Source organism: Aquarana catesbeiana, linkage group LG06, assembly GCF_042186555.1.
Source record: "Aquarana catesbeiana isolate 2022-GZ linkage group LG06, ASM4218655v1, whole genome shotgun sequence".
In the NCBI taxonomy this organism is placed as follows: domain Eukaryota; kingdom Metazoa; phylum Chordata; class Amphibia; order Anura; family Ranidae; genus Aquarana; species Aquarana catesbeiana.
Window position 1 is genome coordinate 68,610,972 of NC_133329.1, and position 23,453 is coordinate 68,634,424.

At 44.5% G+C, this 23,453-nt stretch overlaps 1 protein-coding gene across 12 annotated transcripts in view; it reads left to right on the forward strand.

Moving 5' to 3' along the window:
• Positions 1-23,453, forward strand: part of LOC141148587 (uncharacterized) — a 580,328-nt gene that overhangs the window by 436,681 nt on the left and 120,194 nt on the right. For 5 of the 12 annotated variants that reach the window (XM_073636167.1, XM_073636176.1, XM_073636175.1 and 2 more), the window contains 4 exons: positions 4,433-4,759; positions 4,906-5,013; positions 20,904-21,017; positions 22,326-22,463. In XM_073636167.1, coding sequence (XP_073492268.1) covers positions 4,433-4,759; positions 4,906-5,013; positions 20,904-21,017; positions 22,326-22,463 — 687 coding nt within the window. The remainder of the gene's footprint in view (positions 1-4,432; positions 4,760-4,905; positions 5,014-20,903; positions 21,018-22,325; positions 22,464-23,453) is intronic. The other 7 variants (XM_073636171.1, XM_073636177.1, XM_073636168.1 and 4 more) reach the window with 6 other exon arrangements.

Here is a 23,453-nt window from a genome sequence, read left to right on the forward strand (position 1 = left end):
CTGTGACACACCTAATTCTACACCTTCATTCCTCTCAGTGCAGGTCTCAGAGAGGACTGAAGATATAGTGGGGTTGGAGATCTCAGCTGATGAGGAGCAAGGAGAGGTCCCCTTTGTTCTTTGGTGTGGGTCTTTTAGATACGCTTGCCAACGAACTGCATGGTAGGTCAACATATATCTGGTCAAGCATGTGGTGCCCAAGCTGGAGATGTTTTGACCACGCGAGATACGTTTGAGACATATGTTGCAAATAGCAGCGGTGCGATCTGATGCACTTGTCTCAAAAAAGGCCCACACCAAAGAACTTTTGGAATAACGTGCAGAGACAGCAACGACCTACACATGTGGAGCTTTGGGGTGTGATGCAGTCAGTGTGCTGCCCTTAGGCTGGCCCCTGGAGGGCATCCTGCCTCGTTGGTGATGTGCCTCCTCCTCTTCCTCTCCCCTATCAGGCACCCACGTTGAGTCAGTGACCTCATCATCCCCTCCCTCCTCATCACTGGAGCAAACCTGGCAGTATGCTGCAGCAGGGGGAGCATGACTGCCAGATTGCTGTCCTTCTTGGGCACACCCTCTGTCCGTGCTCACGTTACTGCCTTCATCTAGCTCAGTATCATCATCAGAGCCTTCTAAACGCTGGGCATCCTCCTGGAGCATGTACCCAACACTGTGGTCAAACAGTTTGAGGGACTCCTAAGGAGGACATGGTGGGGATAGGGAAGGAGTCACTGATGCCATTGAGCTGAGGGAAGAGGCCGTGTTGGCAGCTGCTTTGCCAGACAAAGTACCCTGAGCATGGGTGAGAGAGGATGAGGAGGATGAGGACGGCTTGGTCATCCACTCGACCAAGTCTTCCGCATGTTGCGGCTCAACGCGGCCAGCTGCAGAAAAAAAGGCCAAGCGTGTCCCACGGCCATGTGCTGATGAGGATGCACTGTCTCCACGACCAGCACTGTTGCCTCTAGACACAGAGCCTGCTTGCCCTCTTTTATTGGCTTGTGACTTTCTGCCTCTCCTTGTTGGCCTTCCAGACATACTAATGGCCTGTAGCTGCACTAAGTTGGGATATATATATATATATATATATACATATATATATATATATATATATATATATATATATATATATATATACTGATACTGCAGCTAGCAAAATCAACTGCCTGCCTGTAGTATGAGAACACCACCAACCTTCTACAGGTAGCTTTAGCTGAACACTGTGCAGAGGTCGCACTACACTAACTTGTAGCTTATTTAGCTGCCTGCGGTAGTGATAGGATCAGGAAAACACCACCAACCTTCTACAGGTAGCTTTAGCTGAACACTATACAGAGCTCGCAAAAAACTTACTTGTAGCTTATTTAGCTGCCTGCAGTAGTGATAGGATCAGGAAAACACCACCAACCTTCTACAGGTAGCTTTAGCTGAACACTGTGCAGAGCTCGCAAAAAACTAACTTGTAGCTTATTTAGCTGCCTGCGGTAGTGATAGGATCAGGAAAACACCACCAACCTTCTACATGTAGCTTTAGCTGAACACTGTGCAGAGCTCGCAAAAAATAACTTTTAGCTTATTTAGCTGCCTGCGGTAGTGATATGATCAGGAAAACACCCCCAACCTTCTTTAGGTAGCTTTAGCTGAACACTGTGCAGAGTTCGCAAAAACTAACTTGTAGCTTATTTAGCTGCCTGTGGTAGTGATAGGATCAGGAAAACACCACCAACCTTCTACAGGTGGCTTTAGCTGAACACTGTGCAGAGCTCGCACTACACTAACTTGTAGCTGTAGCTGAACACTGTTCAGAGGACGCACTACACTAACTTGTAGCTTTAGCTGAACACTGTTCAGAGGACGCACTACACTAACTTGTAGCTTTAGTTGAACACTGTGCAGAGGTCACACTACACTAACTTGTAGCTTTAGCTGAACACTGTGAGGAGGACGCACTTCACTAACTTGTAGCTTTAGCTGAACACTGTGCAGAGGTCGCACTACACTAACTTGTAGTTTTAGCTGAACACTGTGAGGAGGACGCACTACCCTAACTTGTAGCTTTAGCTGATCACTGTGCAGAGCTCGCACTACACTAACTTGTAGTTTTAGCTGAACACTGTTCAGAGGACGCACTACACTAACTTGTAGCTTTAGCTGAACACTGTGCAGAGGTCACACTACACTAACTTGTAGTTTTAGCTGAACACTGTGAGGAGGACGCACTAAACTAACTTGTAGCTTTAACTGAACACTGTGAGGAGGACGCACTACACTAACTGTAAATAGTCTAGCTGCCTGACTGTGGTACTAATAGGATCAAAAGAACACCAGCAATGTTCTTCAGGTAGCTGTAAATACTGTAACAAGACAAGCCTGCCTGTCAGTAGCAAGATAACAGGAACAGATCTAGCTAAACTGAATACAGTGCATATATATATATATATATATATATATATATATATATATATATATACACAACACCTGGGATGTGTATATATATATACAATACACTGTAAGTGCAGCTAATTTACTGACTGTCCTGCCTAAAATATCTAACGTAAATCAAATGACACTGTCTCTCTGTCTATCTCTCTCAACGCCGGAACACACATTACACAGGGCAGCCGTGCAGGTGGCCTTATATAGTGTGGGGCGTGTACTAAATCCCCTGAGCCATAATTGGCTAAAGCCTCCTTGGCTTTGGCCAATTACGGCTCTCTGTTCAGACGGTGCTGTGATTGGCCAAGCATGCGGGTCATAGTGCATGCTTGGGCAATCATCAGCCAGCAATGCACTGCGATGCCGCAGTGAATTATGGGCCGAACAGACGATCAGACGGGCGAACAGACGATGTTCGAGTCGAACATGGGTTCGGCTCGAACACGAAGCTCATCCCTACTCACAACAGACAAGGCTACCCTCCAGTGGGTTACCATTAAAAAAACACTGCATTCATACATAGAAGGAGAGCCAGTCTAAAAGTTAAGAGTCCAAATTCATTTATTGAGATTGTGTTAAAAGACAGCCAGCGAGTTTTGGGGGTCAAAGGAACTCTCCCTTCACCAAGGCTTAAAGTGTTACTAAACCCAGGACCCTGCATTTACTATATCTGGTCTCCCACAATACACAGAACATGGAAATGCAAGTATTTAAATATAATATTATATTATTATATTAATATAAACTGCTAAATACCTTTTCTCATTAGCAGTATATAGCAGTCTTGTGACTTATATCAAAGCTTGTAGGAGGAGTTTTCATTCTCTTCTGATTGTCCTATGAGGATGCAGGACCCCTGACCCTCTGTCTGGACAGTGCTTATTGGCCCTGTGCTGATCACATGCACCCACCCAAGAAAGGGGGAGTTTCTTTGATCCCTGAAATGCTTTGACTGTCTTTTAACACAATATCGATAAATTAATTTGGAATCTTTTATCTTTCGATCTAGAGCTCCTTCCATATATGTATGTTATTTTGCTGAGAAATCACTTTAAAAAACACCCTGACTAGCATATGTAGCCATGGCCATCTTGAATAAGGGCAGATTCATGTAGCATTTACTTCCTGGAATCCCTCCCCCCTTAGCTCAGGCACGCAGGTTTGCTTAGATGAAAAAGCCCTTCTTCCACTCCTCCAGATGAAAGAAAAGAAAATACAGATGAAGACTCCTTTCATGTATGACATCATTTTGGATCTTTCATCTCCTCACCCCTTTCCCTTAGGCTCTCTGCAGTAGTCATGAAATCCCCATAAACTTCAGTGGGACTGTATGCTTTCAAAAACCGGCAAGAAGACCTGACTTACACATTACACTTACCTCCTCCAGGTCTGCAGTAGGATGGTTCCTGCTTTCTGAATCAGGTTTAAAACAGAAGTATATATATATATTTTTTTTTTTATCATACTTAACTAGGTGGATGCTGCATCTGTCCCTAGCTCTAACACTAAGAACAGAGCGATCAAACCCTACTGATCACTAGGTTCTCACAGCTCCCTGAGCAGAGAGCTGGTCACTGTCAGTCACTGACTCTCTGTTCTGCCCCCACCCTCCACACTCACTGGAGCGCTGAGCTGGGGAGGGGGTGGGAGTGGCCTGCTCAGGTTCTCAGTGGCTTGCCGAGAGGCTGAGCCGGTTGCTGGCCCAGGCATGTGGGTAAGTCCCGACCATGTGGTCGCGATCCTTCCTGAGCCTGGACCGGCTCTGTGACATTAGCTGACAGCAGGCTTCAGCCCGCTGTCTGCTGAAAATGGGTCACAGGAGTGCAAAATGAACTGCATTCCTGTGATCCACAGGAGAAGTACAACCAAACAAGCTTCTCCTTCAATGTCCTTTATTATTCCTATTGTTCACAGATGTATTTTTTTAACTAGTTGTGACTCAAAACATTCTTATGTATCTAAAGTACAACTTCATTAACCATCCCTATGTCCTCTACAGCCCGACCTCTAATCTCCATACTTAACAAGAGTGTCCAGAGAAATACAGAGAACAACCTGACCTGTATGGCCAATGGATTCTTCCCTAATAATATTAATGTCACATGGTATAAAGATGGAGAAGTCCTGAAGAATCAGTTAATGGGAGAGCCACTCCAATATGACAATGGAACGTACCAAGTGAACAGCACTGTGACAATCACACCGAACAATGACGACCGGAATAAAACGTTCTCCTGCAGAATCCAACATGTATCCCTACAAGAACCTCTACAGGAGGACTTCCAACTCCTCTATGAAGGTGTGAATAATCAGGAATTCCAATCAGGTATTCTTTATGTGATAATGTATATCCCCCATGTATGTGCTAGTAACAAGCTCTACCTTCTTAAATAATGAATTACATTAATAATTATTGTTATTAATTATTATTTATTATAATAATTAAATTATTATTGTCTTTTATTTCTCCAGAGTCCTCACTTCATGTGGGCATTATTATCGGTATTGTCATACCAGTTGTGATAACTATAATTGGGATAATTGCAGCTGTCGTTTTGAGAAAAAAAATCTGTAGAAAAGGTAACATACACACATTGAGCTCTTTTAATAAAATAATCATCAGTCTGGAATAATATACCAGTGTGAATTCCAGTTTAAAATTATTTTTTTTTACATTTTTCATGGGCTTATTCAAACTCCTCTTTAACCCCTTAAGTATTGCCTTCCTGCGGCCCTTTAAGTAGGCTTTATTGTCGGGGGGTGGCACTGCTTCAATATCATTTGAGTTAAACAAGTGGGGGAAATATATCAGAGGAAAGTAACATATAAACGAAATATATCAAAAATGTGTTCACCATATCATATGTTAAAGTGGTTGCAAACCAAAGACATGAAATATGAACAAAGCATATCCCTCTATAGTGTGTACTTGTCTGAATCCAGAGCACTAAGCGTAAATTCTGTCTGCTGCTTCCTTCCTCTTCCTCTGCTATCAGCATGAGTCACTTCTGACAAGTTTTCCTGACACCAAGAGAAAAAGGGTGACAGGGTAGAGAGCTCCAGCAGATTGATAGCCTCAGCTCTGTTTCTGTATGCCGTGTGGAGGGGGGTGTGTCCCTTCCCTCCAATCAGATCTCAGAGCTCTCCTCACCGAGCTTTCCAGTGTGTAACATCAGCTCTCCGTCCCCTTTTTTCTGAGTTCTCAGACAAATGCCAGTGAGCCCTGGTTCACATTGGAGCGATTTGGCATGCCAAATTGGCGGCAATTGGCAGCAATGGCACCGTCTGAATCGGTGCCAAGATGCACCGATTCCCAAAAGTAGTGTCTGTACTACTTTTAGTGACTTCGGAGTGCAATTCCCATTGACATCTGTGCAACAACCCGCACAGATGTCTCTGAAATCGTCCCCGAAGTTGGGACTGACATGTGGGAATGAAATCATGCGAGTTCAGCTGAACTCACACAATTTAATTCCCACTGTCAGTGTGAACCAGGGCTGAATGAGAGTAATATCTTGACTTTGAACGGGTGTAGTGAAGACTGCAGATAAACAGGTAGAACTTATGTAGGACGATTTGTTTTATCTCTGTGTATCACCTGAGGCCAGGGTTTACAACCACACTGGTCATATAATTCATAAAGAGGAAGAAAGGGATATTTGGGCGAAAGTAGGATCAGCTAACCATGCTTAAAAAAAAAAAAAAAATCTAATTTTTTAATTATACATAAACCCTAAATTCAGGCAGACTTATACTGCATATTTGCACCGGAGCCTCATCGGAGATATGTGAACCGGCTCCATAGAGAGACGGCCACATTCATACATGGAAGCCACATCCAATTCACAATAGTGTGAATCCGGCCTCAATCTGTGCACATCTAATCTATCCAATGTGTTTTCTGGAGCAGCGTTCATTTTGACATGGAAGTATGTGCATCTAATAAAGGGGTTGATTTACTAAAACTGGAGAATACAAAATCTGGTTCAGCTGTGCATGATAGCCAATCAGCTTCTAACTTCAGCTTGTTCAATTAAGCTTTGACAATAAAACCTGAATGCTGATTGGTTTCTGTGCAGAGCTGCACCAGATTTTGCACTCTCCAGTTTTAGCAAATCAACTCAAATGTGTCCTTAAAACAGAAACAAATTATAATTGTAATTATCACATAATGCATCCATTAACCACTTCAATAAAGGGCACTTTCACCCCTTCCTGACCAGTCCAATTTCCAGCTTTGCATTTTGAATGGCAGTTGCGCGGTCATGCAGCACTGTATCCAAATAAAATGTTTAGCATTTTTTTTCCCCACAAAGAGAGCTTTTTTTTGGTGGTATTTGATCATCGCTGGGTTTTTTATTTTTTGCACTACAAATAAAAAAAGACGGGGGGGAGTTTTTCTTTGTTTCTGGTATAAATTAAAAATTATTTTTTTCTCCTTCACTGATGAGGCTGCACTGATGGGCACTGATAAAAGGGTACTTACAGTATCCCACAAAAGTGAGTACACCCCTCACATTTTTGTAACTATTTTACTCTATCTTTTAATGTGACAACACTGAAGAAATGACACTTTGCTACAATGTAAAGTAGTGAGTGTACAGCTTGTATAACAGTGTAAATGTGTTGTTCCCTCAAAATAACTCAACACACAGCTATTAATGTCTAAACCGCTGGCAACAAAAGTGAGTACACCCCTAAGTGAAAATGTCCAAATTGGGCCCAAATTGTCAATATTTTGTGTGGCCACCATTATTTTCCAGCACTACCCTAACCCTCTTGGGCATGGAGTTCACCAGAGCCTAACAATTTGCCACTGGAGTCCTCTTCCACTCCTTCATGACGACATCACAGAGCTGGTGGATGTTAGAGACCTTGCGCTCCTCCCACCTTCCGTTTAAGGATGCCCCACAGAAGCTCAATAGGGTTTTAGGTCTGGAGACATGCTTGGCCAGTCCATCGCCTTTACCCTCAGCTTCTTTAGCAAGGCAGTGGTCATCTTGGAGGTGTGTTTGGGGTCGTTATCATATTGGAATACTGCCCTGCAGCCCAGTCCCCAAAGGGAGGGGATCATGCTTTGCTTCAGTATGTCACAGTACATGTTGGCATTCATGGTTCCCTCAATGAACTGTAGCTCCCCACTGTTATACAAGCTGTACACTCACTACTTTACATTGTAGCAAAGTGCCATTTCTTCAGTGTTGTCACATGAAAAGATAGAATAAAATATTTACACAAATGTGAGGGGTGTACTCACTTATGTGAGATACTGTATATGCAGCACTGATGGGCATTAATAAGCAGCACTGATAGGTGGCACTGATAGGCAGCACTGATTGGCACTGATAGGTGGCACTGATGGGCACTCATAGGTGACACTGATAAGTGGCACTGATAGATGGCACTGATAGACAGCACTAGTGAGAAGGTACTGACAGGCATTACTGATGGGCACAGATTGGCATCCCTAATGGCCACTGATTGGCATCCATGGTGGGCTCTAGTGGGCATCTCTGGTGGGTTCTAGCAGGCATCCCTGCTGGGTCTAGTCTAGTCAAGATACCAGGAAGTAGCTGTAATGTAAAAAAAAAAGTTTAACACAAGTAAATATGATATACCGTATTTATCGGCGTATAACACGCGCCGGCGTATAACACGCACCCCAAGTTTAGGAGAGAATTTTAAGGAAAAAACTTTTAGGAGGGAAGTTTAAGGAAAAGAAACTTACATTAAAATGCCCATCAATGCAGCCTCATCAGTGTTCATCTGCAGCCTTGTCAGTGTCAGTGCAGCCTTGACCCAGTGTCCATTGCAGCCTTATCAGTGCAGCTTTGCCCCAGTGCAGGCTTGTCAGTGCAGCTTTGCCCCAGTGCAGTCTTGTCAGTGCAGCTTTGCCCCAGTGCAGCCTTGTCAGTGCAGCTTTGCCCCAGTTCAGTCTTGCCCCAGTGCAGCCTTGTCAGTGCAGTCTTGTCAGTGCAGCCTTGCCCCAGTGCAGCCTTGTCAGTGCAGCCTTGCCCCAGTGCAGCCTTATCAGTGCAGCTTTGCCCCAGTGGTCAGTGCAGCCTTGCCCCCAGTGTCCATGCCTACCACTGCCACCATACACAGCTGCATGTAGTTTTAAATATGGCACCGCAGAGTTCGGAGGGACTCGGCGCCGGCAGAACTGAACGAACGGCGCCGAGATACACATAGTCGAGTGTATTCGGCTCTTTCCGGCGCCGCTCACAGTCCCGCCCAGTCCCGCCCTATGATAGACATAACACAGGTCCAATGGCGGGACTGGGCGTGACTGTGAGCGGCGCCGGAAAGAGCCGAATACACTCGACTATGTGTATCTCGGCTCTGTGATTTCGCCGGTGCTCATTCAGCTCCGCCGAGTCCCTCCGAACTCCGCGGCGCCATATTTAAAACTACTCGCTATGTGAATGTCAGCGGCGATCGCCGCCGATAGCTCACAATTAGCGGGGATCGGCGTATAACACGCACCCACGATTTTCCCCTGATTTTAAGGGGAAAAAAGTGCGTGTTATACGCCGATAAATATGGTACTTTTCTATCTATGTACTAATGCTAGCAGCATGAGGATTAAAAATAGTCAATGTTGAATGGTAGAGTGAAGTTCCATTTAAGTGAGCTACAGCAGTCATCCAATCCTTTAAGACATTCATTACCATACCTCATATGGAATTGTCATTTAAAGTATATCCAGCAGCGGCTGGTCCATGAGGGGCGCAGGGGCACCACTCCCCTAATCTCTATGCGGGGTGCCGGATGCATTGATTTTTTTTTTAAGCACATCATTAGAGCCTGAGGCTCTAATTGGCTTCAAAAAGGTTGGTCTCGGGGTCGCAGAGCCTACCCACTTGTGACATTAGCGAATCAACATTCGCTAGTGTCTTTCTGCTTCTCCTCCTGGCCAATCAGGACAGGAAGCAGGTGCTAAGGCCAGATTGGCCAGGAGGAGACGCAACCAGATTGGCCTTGAGGTGAAGCCGAGGAAGCTGCCCGTGACCTGGATAGCATAAGTGCGGGGCTGGCAGGCGGGCTGGTGGGCAGGCGAGCGAGTGAGCAGACAGGTGGCGGGGGCAATGGGGAGTTTGTTTAACACCCCCCCCCCAAAAAAAAATTCCCACCAGCCGCCACGGCATATATCAGACCCTTAGTGTAAATTGAAACCAAATACATATATAATTCATGATTCCCTATGCAGTAAGGTCTTTGGTCTCATCCAGTCTAATGAGAACTTTCCAGGCCAAGGATAGCTCACATCCTTCTGTATGTGGTGGGTTGTGAGGCATAGTGGGTGTAAGGTGGATAAAGTTATTGGGCACCAGACAATTCTTGGATGTAAAAGAGGTTTTATTTCTCTAAAGAGTACTTTTTTATATTTTGAGGGGAAAGAGGGTTAGGGCCAGGACACAATAAGTAGTTGCAGATTCAATTGGCAGACTCCAAGACTTCAATAGGAGGGCAGCCGTGCAGAGAAAGACCCCAGCAAGGCACCACATCTGCACGTGCTGCACATCTGAGAATGCTGTCTCCTATGATAACAGTCTTTAACAGTTCCTAATCCAAACGTAACAGTTCCTTCAGCTTCACTACAACTGCCTCTTGTAGTTCTTCAGTGCTGTGCTCCCGATCTCACTAGACCAGTGATGGCGAACCTTGGCACTCCAGATGTTTTGGAACTACATTTCTCATGATACTCAACTACACTGCAGAGTGCAAGAGCATCATGGGAAATGTAGTTCAAAAACATCTGGAGTGCCAAGGTTCGCCATCACTGCACTAGACCCTCTGATTTACTGACTATGAATCCCTTGAGCTCCTCCAATCTTTGCGGTGGTATCTCCCTCAAGCGTCACCCAAGCTTCCCTGCTGGGTCCCTAGCTTGGCACTCCAGATACTACTTCTCAAGCTTCACCCCTGCTGACCGGCTCAGTCCCTGGCTTGACAGACAAGGCTGCTCTGCAAGCGTCACCCCTGCTGGTTGAGTCCCTGACTTGATCACCGCCTGAAGTTTCCAGATTCTCCACCATTGCCGTTCGGTGAGAATGCTGCTTCTGTACTTGCTTCAGTTACTCACTGTGGTTCCTGGTAACAAGGTGTTTGGTCCCTTAGTGGCGACAGCTTCCCCTCTACCTCTGACCACGACAGGTTCTCCGGCCGACAGAACCATCACTTCTGGTTGGACTGCAAGTCGCAATCCCAACCCTGTGCTGCCCTCTTTCTTCTGGATAGGCCCTCACACAGCCTGGCAGCCAGACGCCCCTGGGATAGGCCCAATCTCTGGCCTAGCAGCCTGGGGCACATGACACAGGTCCACCCAGACAGCCATCCAGGTGGCACAGAACAGAGATCACCTGATTCCACCCGAATATATAGGCTCTCCCAGCATGCCAAGGGATTCAAGAAAATCCCTGCTCATTGGCTGAAATACCCATAACCTGCCCTTGGGTTGTCCTTCTCATATCTAGTACCACCAAGTGTCCGGCCACCTAGTGGTAGAAGAGAAAAGTACAACAAGGTCAAACTTAGGGAGAAATCAATGGACTTCTAACAATTGACCAGGGTAACTACTCCTGGCAAGTAAATTTGTGAGGAGCATCCCTGACTAAACCCCAGGGTGCTACACCTATATCCAGGTGTGAAAAGAAGGGCTAGAGGTCTGCAGGTGGTCTGAATAAAATAGATGGAAAAAGCCATCAGACAAGCAAGACCACCTGGGGAAAATGGGGCCCCTTACCCCCTCCCAAAAAAGAGACCAAACCACATAATCCTCCCAAGGATACATTGCACTTACAGGTGGTGGGGTAATTCCACAGTCAACCCATGCTGGGGTGCAGATTCCCCATTCAGCATGTACAAAAGGGCAAAGAAGAGGAAAAGAGGAGAGCCAACCTCCTTATAGCTCCTTATAAATGAGCATCCAACATGACGCCACATCGCACACAATCCAATGACATTGCCGGAAGTGATGCCAATGTGCTAGGAAGTGCACCAGAAAAAATGCGGGCACACGTCTGAACTGCTAAAATGCAACACTACACTTAGAGTCTGATATATGTTAAATAGCAATTCCATATATGGATTTATGTCTTAAAACAGTGGTCTCCAAACTGCGGCCTGGAGACTGGATGCAGCTCTTTACTTGCCTTCATCTGGCCCTGGCATTATTCCTGCCACTAACCCCAACAATGGAGCACTATTCCTTCCACTGACACCAATTATGGGGCACTGTTCCTCCCACTGAAACCAATAATGGGGCACTATTCCTCCCACTGACAATATCTAATGCTCCCCCCTAGGCTGGGTTCACACTGATGTGAATTGCATGCAGGTTTCCTACATCCAATTTGCATGACAGAAGAGTGTAACCGCCTCTCAATGGAGCCTGTTTACACACCTCCGGGGTGGCCGTGGTCTGATTTGCAGAAGGGCCCTCTGCGTCTTTGGCTCCATTTCAGGTGCAAATTTAGGCAAAAACTCTGACCTGATTCGAACCTGAAACGGTGAGCAGGGATGCACCGGACCCCCTGCTGTGACCTACGGCCACAGCAAATGTGAACCCAGCCTTATACCAAAGATGGGGCATTGTTTACCCCCTAAAGTCTGACTGAGAGTAAGCAGGCCCTTTGCTTAGAAAGTTTGGAGACCCTTGCCTTAAAGGGTTGGGTAACTGCTGTGAAAAACTTAATAGATGCATTATATAGTTAAAATTATACTTATGTGTTTCTCATTTAACCACTTCACGCAAATCAACGTACCTGTACGTTGGTTTGAGGCAGTGGATGTACCTGGGTGAAGCCTGCAGCTGCAGGCTTCACTCCGGTACCGTTCTTTAGAGCTGGCAGTTGGCTGTCTGGTAATAATAGCCGATGCGGCTCAGCAGCCGCTCGGCCATTATGCCAGGCAGCGGGAGGGGACGTGCTCCCCTCCCACCGCCTTTCGCTGCTCTGCCCGAGTCTCCCGTCCCACTGGGAGACCCGAGAGACCAGCCGGCACGCCTGCCTGCTGGTCCAAGACCCAAACAAAACCAGATTTGGCTTTGATTGGGTCTCCAATGTAGTAACCCAGAAGCAACGTCCCAACGTCATTCCCAGTTTACTTGGCTGCCAATTTTTAAAAATCGACAGTATTCCCAATTGCCGATTTTGGTATTTTGAATACTTTTAAGTGCAAAGGAGGGATTTTGGGTCCCTGTCCCCGCGCGCTCGCGCACCAAAGAAAACGCATATGTAAGTTGCGCCCGCAAATGTAAACAGTGTTCAAATCACACATGTGAGGTATCGCCGTGATCGCCAGAGCGAGAGGAATAATTCTATTAAAAGACCTCCTCTGTAACTCTAAACTAGCAACCAATAAAATGGAGATTTTTATGTACCATAGTTTGACAGTGACACCATCCCACGAGTGTGCGCAATTTTAAACCATAACATGTTAGTTATCTATTTACTCTGCGTAACTTCATCTTTCACTATATACAAAAAAATTGGACTAACTGTTTAGTTTTTTTAGATTCAGTGAAGTGTATTTTTTCCCCAAAAATTCTGTTTGAAAGACCTCTGCACAAATACACAAATAGGGACATAAAATATTGCAATGGCCGCCATTTTATTCTCCAGAGTCTTTCCTAAAAAGATATATATAATGTTTGGGGTTCTAAGTAATTCTTAGCAAAAAATACTGTTTTATCTAGTAAGCAACAAGTGTCAGAAATAGGCTTGGTCCTTAAGTGGTTAAGGACATACTATTAGATACACATATGATTATAATAAAGTGGACGCTGCCCTAGGAAACACATAGGATTTGTGTGTGCTTATTGATGTAAAGTTTGGACACCAATTATTTTGCTTTTGTAAAAATACTATTGATTATCCTAGTTTAAAATATAGTTACAAGTTGATGCCACAATGTTTAGACTGGGGGTTATTCAGTTAACGGGTACCATCATCCTTAGAGGTTTTGTAATTTGAGGGATTGGGGAGAAAGTAGCAAGGACTACTCCAAACAAGTCCTACCTCCCCATAGGAAAGAATGTGGACTGTTGCGGTACCTCATGAAAACATACAATATAGATAAAATTACCAATTTATTAAATTATAAACAATAAAAATTCTATATAAAGAATACAGATTGATAACAGGACAATTTTAAGAAGTATTACAGAACAATGTATTCTGAGATAGCAATATAAAGAGCCCGCATGGGTATATGAAGGCAAGTTGATATACTTAAGGACGTAAGCCTCAACAGTTTCGCGGCGATGCCGCTTCCTCAGGAGGCGTCCAAATATAGTATCTAAAAGGTAAAACAGTTGAAATTACATACATATATTAATGAGAGGTAATACAAGGTCATATAACATGATATTGGAGTAATTAACATGTTCAGTAAATACACTCACCAACCACTGCCCCTTCCAACAGACAGGGGAACCTGGACGCATTTGTACAAAAAGCCCCCATGCCAGGCACCTCCCAAAATCCACCACCGCAGATGTAACTGACAATATTCACACATTCAACATCATTAATTTGACATCTTACTCGTTATCTTTAGAGGAGGAACAGGTTCTTCAGTCAGGTTTGGGCTTCTGCCCTTCGGAGCCTATCGACATATATGAGACAATTAAAGATCTCTACCTTTTCACTAGGAATTTGACCTTCAGCTATATTTTCGATCACGATCGCAAAAAGCTGAATTTGGAGAAAGAACTAGCAGAGAGAACCAAGAATTTCACTATGGCAGAATTTAGAGCGTTGCGTGACCTGATGATCCTCTATGACTAGGGAGCAACAGTCACCAGACCCCGACACCAGCATTGACTTCATTACAGACCAACCCAAACAAGAACCTCAAATTGAAATCCCGATCCTTTCCAGATTTAATGACGTGCCCATCTGTATGGGCCTTCTTACATGAATGTATCCAGTCCCTCAAAAAAGAATAGTGGTTAGAATTACCACCTAATCTAACCCAGAAACAAACTAGGGCGGTAAACAAACTTCAGAAAAATCCAAACCTAATTATCAAACAGTCAGATAAAGGTGGCAATTTGACGCATCAACAGTATCAAACCATGTGCCAAGGTATTACTCAATCCCAATTGGTACTCCCCAATCAGTCCTTCCTTTATTCAAACAACTATTGATGAATTCAGAAAACTTGTGGCTGAGGCATTCTGGCAGGGCCTCATTGATGAGGATACTCTTAATTTCATTAATACCCAGATGGCACGAATACCAACGTTCTACGCGTTACCGAAAACCCATAAGAGTCTTGAATCACCACCTGGCCGACCCATAGTCTCCGGCAAGGGATCCTTAACAGAAAACACGAGTAAATTGGTAGACATGTTTTTGATGCCACATGTACTAAGTCTACCTTCTTATATCAGTGACACTATCGATTTGTTGCAACATATCGAGGGAGTCCAGGTCCCTCCGGACGCCCTCCTCACGGCTATCTTTACTTGAGCATCCCCCACGAGCAGGGCGTCCGGATGGCTGGCTCCTTCCTTATGGAACAAGTACCCATAATACCTGGCCGGTCAATAATTTCATTTTGAAACTCTTGGAGTTCATCCTTACCAGGAACTATTTTGTTTTTATGGATCAACTCTACCTACAAACTCAAGGCGTTGCAATGGGCACGTCGTGCGCCCCTTCCTACACCAATTTATACCTTGGAGGCTGGGAGCGGACCATTTTTGGTGATGAATTGTTATCAATCTTTATATAGATTTTTTATTGTTTATAATTTAATAAATTGGTAATTTTATCTATATTGTATGTTTTCATGAGGTACCGCAACAGTCCACATTCTTTCCTATGGGGAGGTAGGACTTTGGAGTAGTCCTTGCTACTTTCTCCCCAATCCCTCAAATTACTAGTTTAAAATATGATGCATACCAATAATCCTCACGTGGGCAGGATTTTCTTTACATGATCAAGGGACCCTTTTCTTTTTTATGGTAGCATACTGTAAGTCTATCTGAATTTTTGGATTTGTGAATAAATAAAGATTTATATTTGTATAAAATATGGTTAATGTGGCCTTACTTTCACTGAAATATCCAGTTCTTCCTCTTTCTCTTCCCCATGTGAAAGCCAATCACAGCAGCCACATGATCAGGAACTCATCCTACTGGCCCCTGATCAGAAGCTGTGACTGAGGGTTATGGGAGAAAGCTCAGCCATTGTGCTGGAAGTGTGTAGTGAGTAGGGATGAGCCGAACACCCCCCTGTTCGGTTCGCACCAGAACATGCGAACAGGAAAAAAATTCGTTCGAACACGCGAACACCGTTAAAGTCTATGGGACACGAACATGAATAATCAAAAGTGCTAATTTTAAAGGCTAATATGCAAGTTATTGTCAATAAAAGTGTTTGGGGACCTGGGTCCTGCCCCAGGGGACATGGATCAATGCAAAAAAAAGTTTTAAAAACGGCCGTTTTTTCAGGAGCAGTGATTTTAATAATGCTTAAAGTCAAACAATAAAAGTGTAATATCCCTTTAAATTTCATACCTGGGGGGTGTCTATAGTATGCCTGTAAAGGGGCGCATGTTTCCCGTGTTTAGAACAGTCTGACAGCAAAATGACATTTTGAAGGAAAAAACTCATTTAAAACTACCGCGGCTATTGCATTGCCGACAATACACATAGAAGTTCATTGATAAAAACGGCATGGGAATTCCCCACAGGGCAACCCCGAACCAAAATTAAAAAAAAAAAATGATGTGGGAGTCCCCCTAAATTCCATACAAGGCCCTTCAGGTCTGGTATGGATATTAAGGGGAACCCCAGCCAAAATTAAAAAAAAAAATTGACGTGGGGTTCCCCCTAAATTCCATACCAGACCCTTCAGGTCTGGTATGGATTTTAAGGGGAACCCCGCGCCCAAAAAAAAAAAAAAAACGGCGTGGGGTCCCCCTAAAAATCCATACCAGACCCTTATCCGAGCACGCAACCTGGCAGGCCGCAGGAAAAGAGGGGGGGACGAGAGTGCGCCCCCCCCCCCTCCTGAACCATACCAGGCCACATGCCCTCAACATTGGGAGGGTGCTTTGGGGTAGCCCCCCAAAGCACCTTGTCCCCATGTTGATGAAGACAAGGGCCTCATCCCCACAACCGTGGCCGGTGGTTGTGGGGGTCTGCGGGCGGGGGGCTTATCGGAATCTGGAAGCCCCCTTTAACAAGGGGACCCCCAGATCCCGGCCCCCCCCCTGTGTGAAATGGTAAGGGGGTACTTACCCCTACCATTTCACTAAAAAACTGTCAAAAATGTTAAAAATGACAAGAGACAGTTTTTGACAATTCCTTTATTTAAATGCTTCTTCTTTCTTCCTTCATCTTCTTCTTCTTCTGGTTCTTCTGGCTCTTCTGGTTCTTCCTCCGGCGTTCTCGTCCAGCATCTCCTCCGCGGCGTCTTCTATCTTCTTCTCCTCGGGCCGCTCCGCACCCATGGCATGAGGGGGGAGGCTCCCGCTCTTCTCTTCATCTTCTTCTTCATCTTCATCTTCTTCTTCATCTTCTTCTTCTTCTCTTCTTCATCTCTTCTTCCTTCTTCATTTCTTCTGCGGGCCGCTCCGCATCCATGCATGGAGGGAGGCTCCCGCTGTGTGACGGCGTCTCTTCGTCTGACGGTTCTTAAATAACGGGGGGCGGGGCCACCCGGTGACCCCGCCCCCCTCTGACGCACGGGACATGACGGGACTTCCCTGTGGCATTTCCCGTGACGTCACAGGGAAGTCCCGTCAATTCACCGTGCGTCAGAGGGGGGCGGGGTCACCGGATGGCCCCGCCCCCCGTTATTTAAGAACCGTCAGACGAAGAGACGCCGTCACACAGCGGGAGCCTCCCACCATGCCACAGCATGGCTGCGGAGCGGCCCGGAGAAGAAATGAAGAAGGAAGAAGAGATGAAGAAGAGAAGAAGAAGAAGAAGAAGATGAAGAAGAAGATGAAGATGAAGAAGAAGATGAAGAGAAGAGCGGGAGCCTCCCCCCTCATGCCATGGGTGCGGAGCGGCCCGAGGAGAAGAAGATAGAAGACCGCGGAGGAGATGCTGGACGAGAACGCCAGAGGAAGAACCAGAAGAGCCAGAAGAACCAGAAGAAGAAGAAGATGAAGGAAGAAAGAAGAAGCATTTAAATAAAGGAATTGTCAAAAACTGTCTCTTGTCATTTTTAACATTTTTGACAGTTTTTTAGTGAAATGGTAGGGGTAAGTACCCCCTTACCATTTCACACAGGGGGGGGCCGGGATCTGGGGGTCCCCTTGTTAAAGGGGGCTTCCAGATTCCGATAAGCCCCCCGCCCGCAGACCCCCACAACCACCGGCCACGGTTGTGGGGATGAGGCCCTTGTCTTCATCAACATGGGGACAAGGTGTTTTGGGGGGCTACCCCAAAGCACCCTCCCAATGTTGAGGGCATGTGGCCTGGTACGGTTCAGGAGGGGGGGGGGGCCGCACTCTCGTCCCCCCCTCTTTTCCTGCGGCCTGCCAGGTTGCGTGCTCGGATAAGGGTCTGGTATGGATTTTTAGGGGGACCCCACGCCGTTTTTTTTTTTTTTTTTGGCGCGGGGTTCCCCTTAAAATCCATACCAGACCTGAAGGGTCTGGTATGGAATTTAGGGGGAACCCCACGTCAATTTTTTTTTTAAATTTTGGCTGGGGTTCCCCTTAATATCCATACCAGACCTGAAGGGCCTTGTATGGAATTTAGGGGGACCCCCACATCATTTTTTTTTTTTTATTTTGGTTCGGGGTTGCCCTGTGGGGAATTCCCATGCCGTTTTTATCAATGAACTTCTATGTGTATTGTCGGCAATGCAATAGCCGCGGGTAGTTTTAAATGAGTTTTTTCCTTCCAAATGTCATTTTGCTGTCAGACTGTTCTAAACACGGGAAACATGCGCCCCTTTACAGGCATACTATAGACACCCCCCAGGTACGAAATTTAAAGGGATATTACACTTTTATTGTTTGACTTTAAGCATTAATAAAATCACTGCTCCTGAAAAAACGTCCGTTTTTAAAACTTTTTTTTGCATTGATCCATGTCCCCTGGGGCAGGACCCGGGTCCCCAAACACTTTTTATGACAATAACTTGCATATTAGCCTTTAAAATTAGCACTTTTGATTTCTCCCATAGACTTTTAAAGGGTGTTCCGCGGCATTCGAATTTGCCGCGAACACCCCAAATTGTTCGCTGTTCGGCGAACTTGCGAACAGCCAATGTTCGAGTAGAACATGAGTTTGACTCGAACTCGAAGCTCATCCCTAGTAGTGAGTGTGATCTCAGTATCTCAGTAGGCCACCATGGCACATTGGTGCAGCGGCTGGGCGTTAAAGCCCACTTTTCTTGGCGAGAGATTGCCATCTTGAGAGGTGAAAACGTTTCAAAGGTTTTCATGATATCTCTTATCTTAACTATACCTCTTTTTTTCCAACTTAGGCTAGCCATACACAGCTTGAATTTTGGTAATTTCCTTATAAATTAGCCAAAATTTGAGCCATATGTGGCCTTGTTGGCAACTCCTGACTCAACAACTTTCAATTACATAGTCAAGAGTAAAACAGTGCCTGCAACAAATCAGATGTAGTCACTGGGTATTCAGACTTTTCAGATTGGATGAGGGAATAACGTTATGGAAATCTGGCCAGGTATGCACAGCTTTAGAAAGTATTTATGTTTCTGGTGGTTGGTTCATTTAAAGTGATAATAAAGTGTCAAGTTTTTTTAAAATTAAAATAAAAAACGTATTATACTTACCTGCTCAGTACAATGGTTTTTCACAGAGCAGCCTGGATCCTTCTCTTGTCAGGCCCCCCAGCCAGTGCTCCTGACTCCTCCCCACTTCCCATGGGTACACCAGTGCGGGCATGCTCCCGTGTCTATTCAAACACACAGCCAGGCTTGGCCCCGCTCTCTAATTACAGGTTTTGACTGACAGCAGAAGGAGCCAATGGAGAGGGGAGGAGAGTTGCTGCAGAGTGCACAGCGCTGGACCAAGATCGGGCTTAGGTATTAGAGTATTTAGGGGGGGCTGTGGGGGGGGGCTGCACTTAAAAGGTTTTTTACCTTATTGCATAGAATGAATTAACGTAAAAAAACTTTAATTTTTACAACCACTTTAAGTTCTGTATATATTGGGATTTGACTGCTCAGAAATGTGCCTCCTTTGTTTCAAGAGTTCTTAAAGAGACACTGTCATCTTGCAATGCAGGGCATATAATCACCTTACTAGCAATCCCTTGCCACCTCTTCTGTCTCCATAGACATGACCACTGACCTAGGGGATAGAGAAGTGAGGAAGTTTAGGTGAGTATAACGAGGAGGGGTCAGGGGGGCCAGGTTTTCATGATCTTAAAGTGATTGTAAAGTCTCGTTTTTTTTTTCCTATAAAAATAACAAACATGTTATACTTAACTGCCCTGTTGCAGTGGATTTGCACAGAGCAGCCTAGATCCTCCTCTTCTCGGGTCCCACTTCTGTGATCCTCCCTTCCCCTCCCTCCTGTTCAGTGCCCCCACAGCAACAGCTTGCTATGGGGGCACCCGAGCTGAGTTACAGCTTGCTGTGTCCATTCAGTCACAGAGCCCCGACCCGGCCCCACCCCCCTCTCCCCTGATTGGCTCGCTGACTTTGATTGACAGCAGCGGGAGCCAGTGGCGCCGCTGCTGTGTCTCAGCCAATCAGGATGAGATGGCTGAGGTACTCGTGGACATCGCTGGACAGAGAGGGACCTCAAGTAAGTGTTACGGGCCTGAGGGGGGCTGCTGTACACAGAAGGTTTTTTTATCTTAATGCATAGAATGCATTAAGAAAAAAAACCTTCTGCTTTTACAATCACTTTATCCCCTTTTTTTGCACCTTAGACTAGCCATACTGAATTGTTATTATTATTATTATTATTATTAAACAGGATTTATATAGCGACAACAGTTTACGCAGCGCTTTACAACATGAGGGCAGACAGTACACTTACAATTGGCCAAAATTCGAGCCATGAGTGGCCTTGTCGGCACCACCTGACTTAACAACTTTCAATTACAAAGTCACAAAAGCCAGGTGGAAAATTTTTGGGCAAACAGTGACTGCAACTAATCATATTTAGTCACTGTTTGGGTATTCAGACTTTTTAAAGTAGATGGGGGAATCGAGTTATGAATATCTGACCATCTATGTTCAGAAATTTGCCTCCATTGCTTCAACAGTGCTTAGAGAGACACTGTCACCTTGCAATGCAGGGCAAATAATCAACTTACCAGCAACCCCTCCAACTCCTTCCTTGTCCACAGACCTGACCACTCTCCTAGTGGGCGGAGCAGTGAGCAAGTATGGGTGAGTATAATAGGGGGTCAGGGGGGCCCTTTCTAGAGATGTTGTCACTGTGGCCTTTCTGGATATATATTTGCATATTGCATGTTTTGCACTTGTTCTTACTGAATTAATTTGCAGCACCATCCAACGTCAACGATACAAGTCCCACTTCCCCGGAGCAGAGAGGTGGACAACAAGTCAAAGACAACACGCAGTTGGAGGAAAGCCAGGAACTGTTAAGCACAAATGAAGGTATGTTGTATTGACGCTTCTCAGAACAAGTGTGGTTGTTTTATGGTGTGGAGAAGTTGATCACCAGGACAGGAAGTCATCCCAAAAAGTTTAAAAACGAAAAATTTAGGCTGAATCTCTTCTTGTTTTCTGGGTCTACGTCATATTTTACAAGAGTTAATGAACTATTGTATTATAAAATAAGAAAAGGGTCCCTTAAGTATGTAAACAAAATCCTACCAATGTGAGGACTATTGGTATGCATGTCACTGTATTACACTATGATAATCAATAGTGTATTACAAAGCAAAATAATTAATATAAAATAATTGATGTCCAAAATACATATATATTGTATAGCTTATAATAAGCATAAATTAAGACTGTACAGATCTAAATTTTATCTGTACACATCTAATCTAACCAACACGTTTCCTGGAGCAGCGTCCACTTTGACATGGATTATTTGCATCCAATAGTGTGTGCTTAAAACAGAAACACATTATCATTTTTAATTATAACATGATGCATCCATTAGGTGTGCTATAGCAGTTACCCAGTCCTTTAAAGCAGTAGTAAAACATGGTCTTTCAAAAAAAATGTTTTTTTAAATCCTGGGCAAGGCAATGGCATAATGTGCTAGTATGCATCGCATCACATGAGCTGGTGACGTCACCGGCTAAATCCACTGTATCACCTAAAGACCTCAAGTTTAAGAGATATTCACTGTACCTACAGGTAAGCCTTATTTTGGATTAACATCTTGAGAAGTGATAAAAGTACAAAGGTTTTCATGATATCTCTCATCTTACCTGCCCCCCCCTTTTCCACCTTAGGCTAGTCATACACAATTTGAATTTCAGCCTATTCCTACTGAATCAGCCAAAATCGAGTGGCCTTGTCGATGAGCTATGAGTGGCCTTGTCGACACCACCTCACTCAACAACTTTCAATTACAAATTTGCAGGAGCCAGATGGAAAACTGTTGGCCAAACAGTGACTGTAACCAATCAGATGTTGTCACTGTTTGGGGATTCACACTTGTTAGAGTGGATGGGGGAATCGATTTATGGAAATCTAGTCATGTATGTACAGAAATGTGTCTCCTTTGCTTCAAGAGTGCTTAAAGAGACACTGTCACCTTGCAATGCAGGGCATATAACTTACCAGCAACGCCTTGCCACAGACCTGATCACTCTCCTAGGGGGTGCAGCAGTGAGGAAGTTTGAGTGAGTATAATGGGGGGGCTTTTGCCAGAGATGTTTTTTTTACTGTGGCCTGTACTGACAAGATATGTATTGCATTAATTCTTACTGAATTAATTTGCAGCTTCTGATAGAGCACCTCCCAACAGTAGAGATACAAGTGTCACTTCCCTGGAGGAGATAGCTGGACAACAAGTCAGTGACAACAAGGAGTCAATTGAAGATAGGGAGGAAAAACAGAGACTTCTAAACACAAACAAAGGTATGATGTATGGAGTAGATCAGTTGGTCACCAGGACAGGAAGTGAGGAAACATTTTCCCACAAGTAGAAACATTAAAAGTTTTGGCTGGAGCTCTTGGTGTTATCTGGGTCTACTTTATATTTTACATGTGTTAACGACCTATTTAATATTTAACTCAACTGAGATCCTCTAATATCTTTGGATAGCCAGTTATAATGTAAGATGCACACTGGAGTTACTTTGTCCCGACACACAGCTCTATTCTCAGAATGCTTGAAATGAGTCAGGATTTACACTGCATGGTGCATGCTCAATGCTCTCTACATTCTTGAAGAAAATTTGCTAGAAGAAGAGTGTTTTGACAAGAGAGAACCTTGAGCACCAATTATATTGTATAGTCTGACAACCCATCCTGACTATCAGTTCTAGACAAGCATTTGACTACCCCAAGCACAACGCAGACATCAGCTAACCAATGTCAAGATAAAAATTCTGCCAATAAAGCAGAGACAATAAACTACAAAAAAGATGGGGCAGAGAGGACGGGAAATTTTCTGGTGGGTATAGGAACTTCAGTTAAGTATAATAACCATTTACACACCTAAAACAACCTACCAATCCCTCCCTCTTCTCTGAATAGTCTAACCAATAGGCTTACAATTTTAGTATATTCAGCAACCTGGGCTAAAAAGCCATTTCCAAATGTATGCCTTGATTCAGTCAAGGCTCCATCTCACCATGGCTCTAGCAGTTTTTTTGTGATCTATTTGGGGGAACCTGTTTGTCACTCTAAACTTATTGAACTAGTTGGTTGTCCTTTAGACCACTTTTTACCAATTCATTAATAAATTGAGTGAATATTTTACCACTTGACTTTTGTTCAATTTTATTTTCAGCTTTAAAAAAAAAAATCCTGAAATTTAAAAAAAAAAAGACTTTTCTTGAACAAAAGAGATACTTTTCAGACTTATGCCCCGTACACACGGTCGGATTTTCCGATGGAAAATGT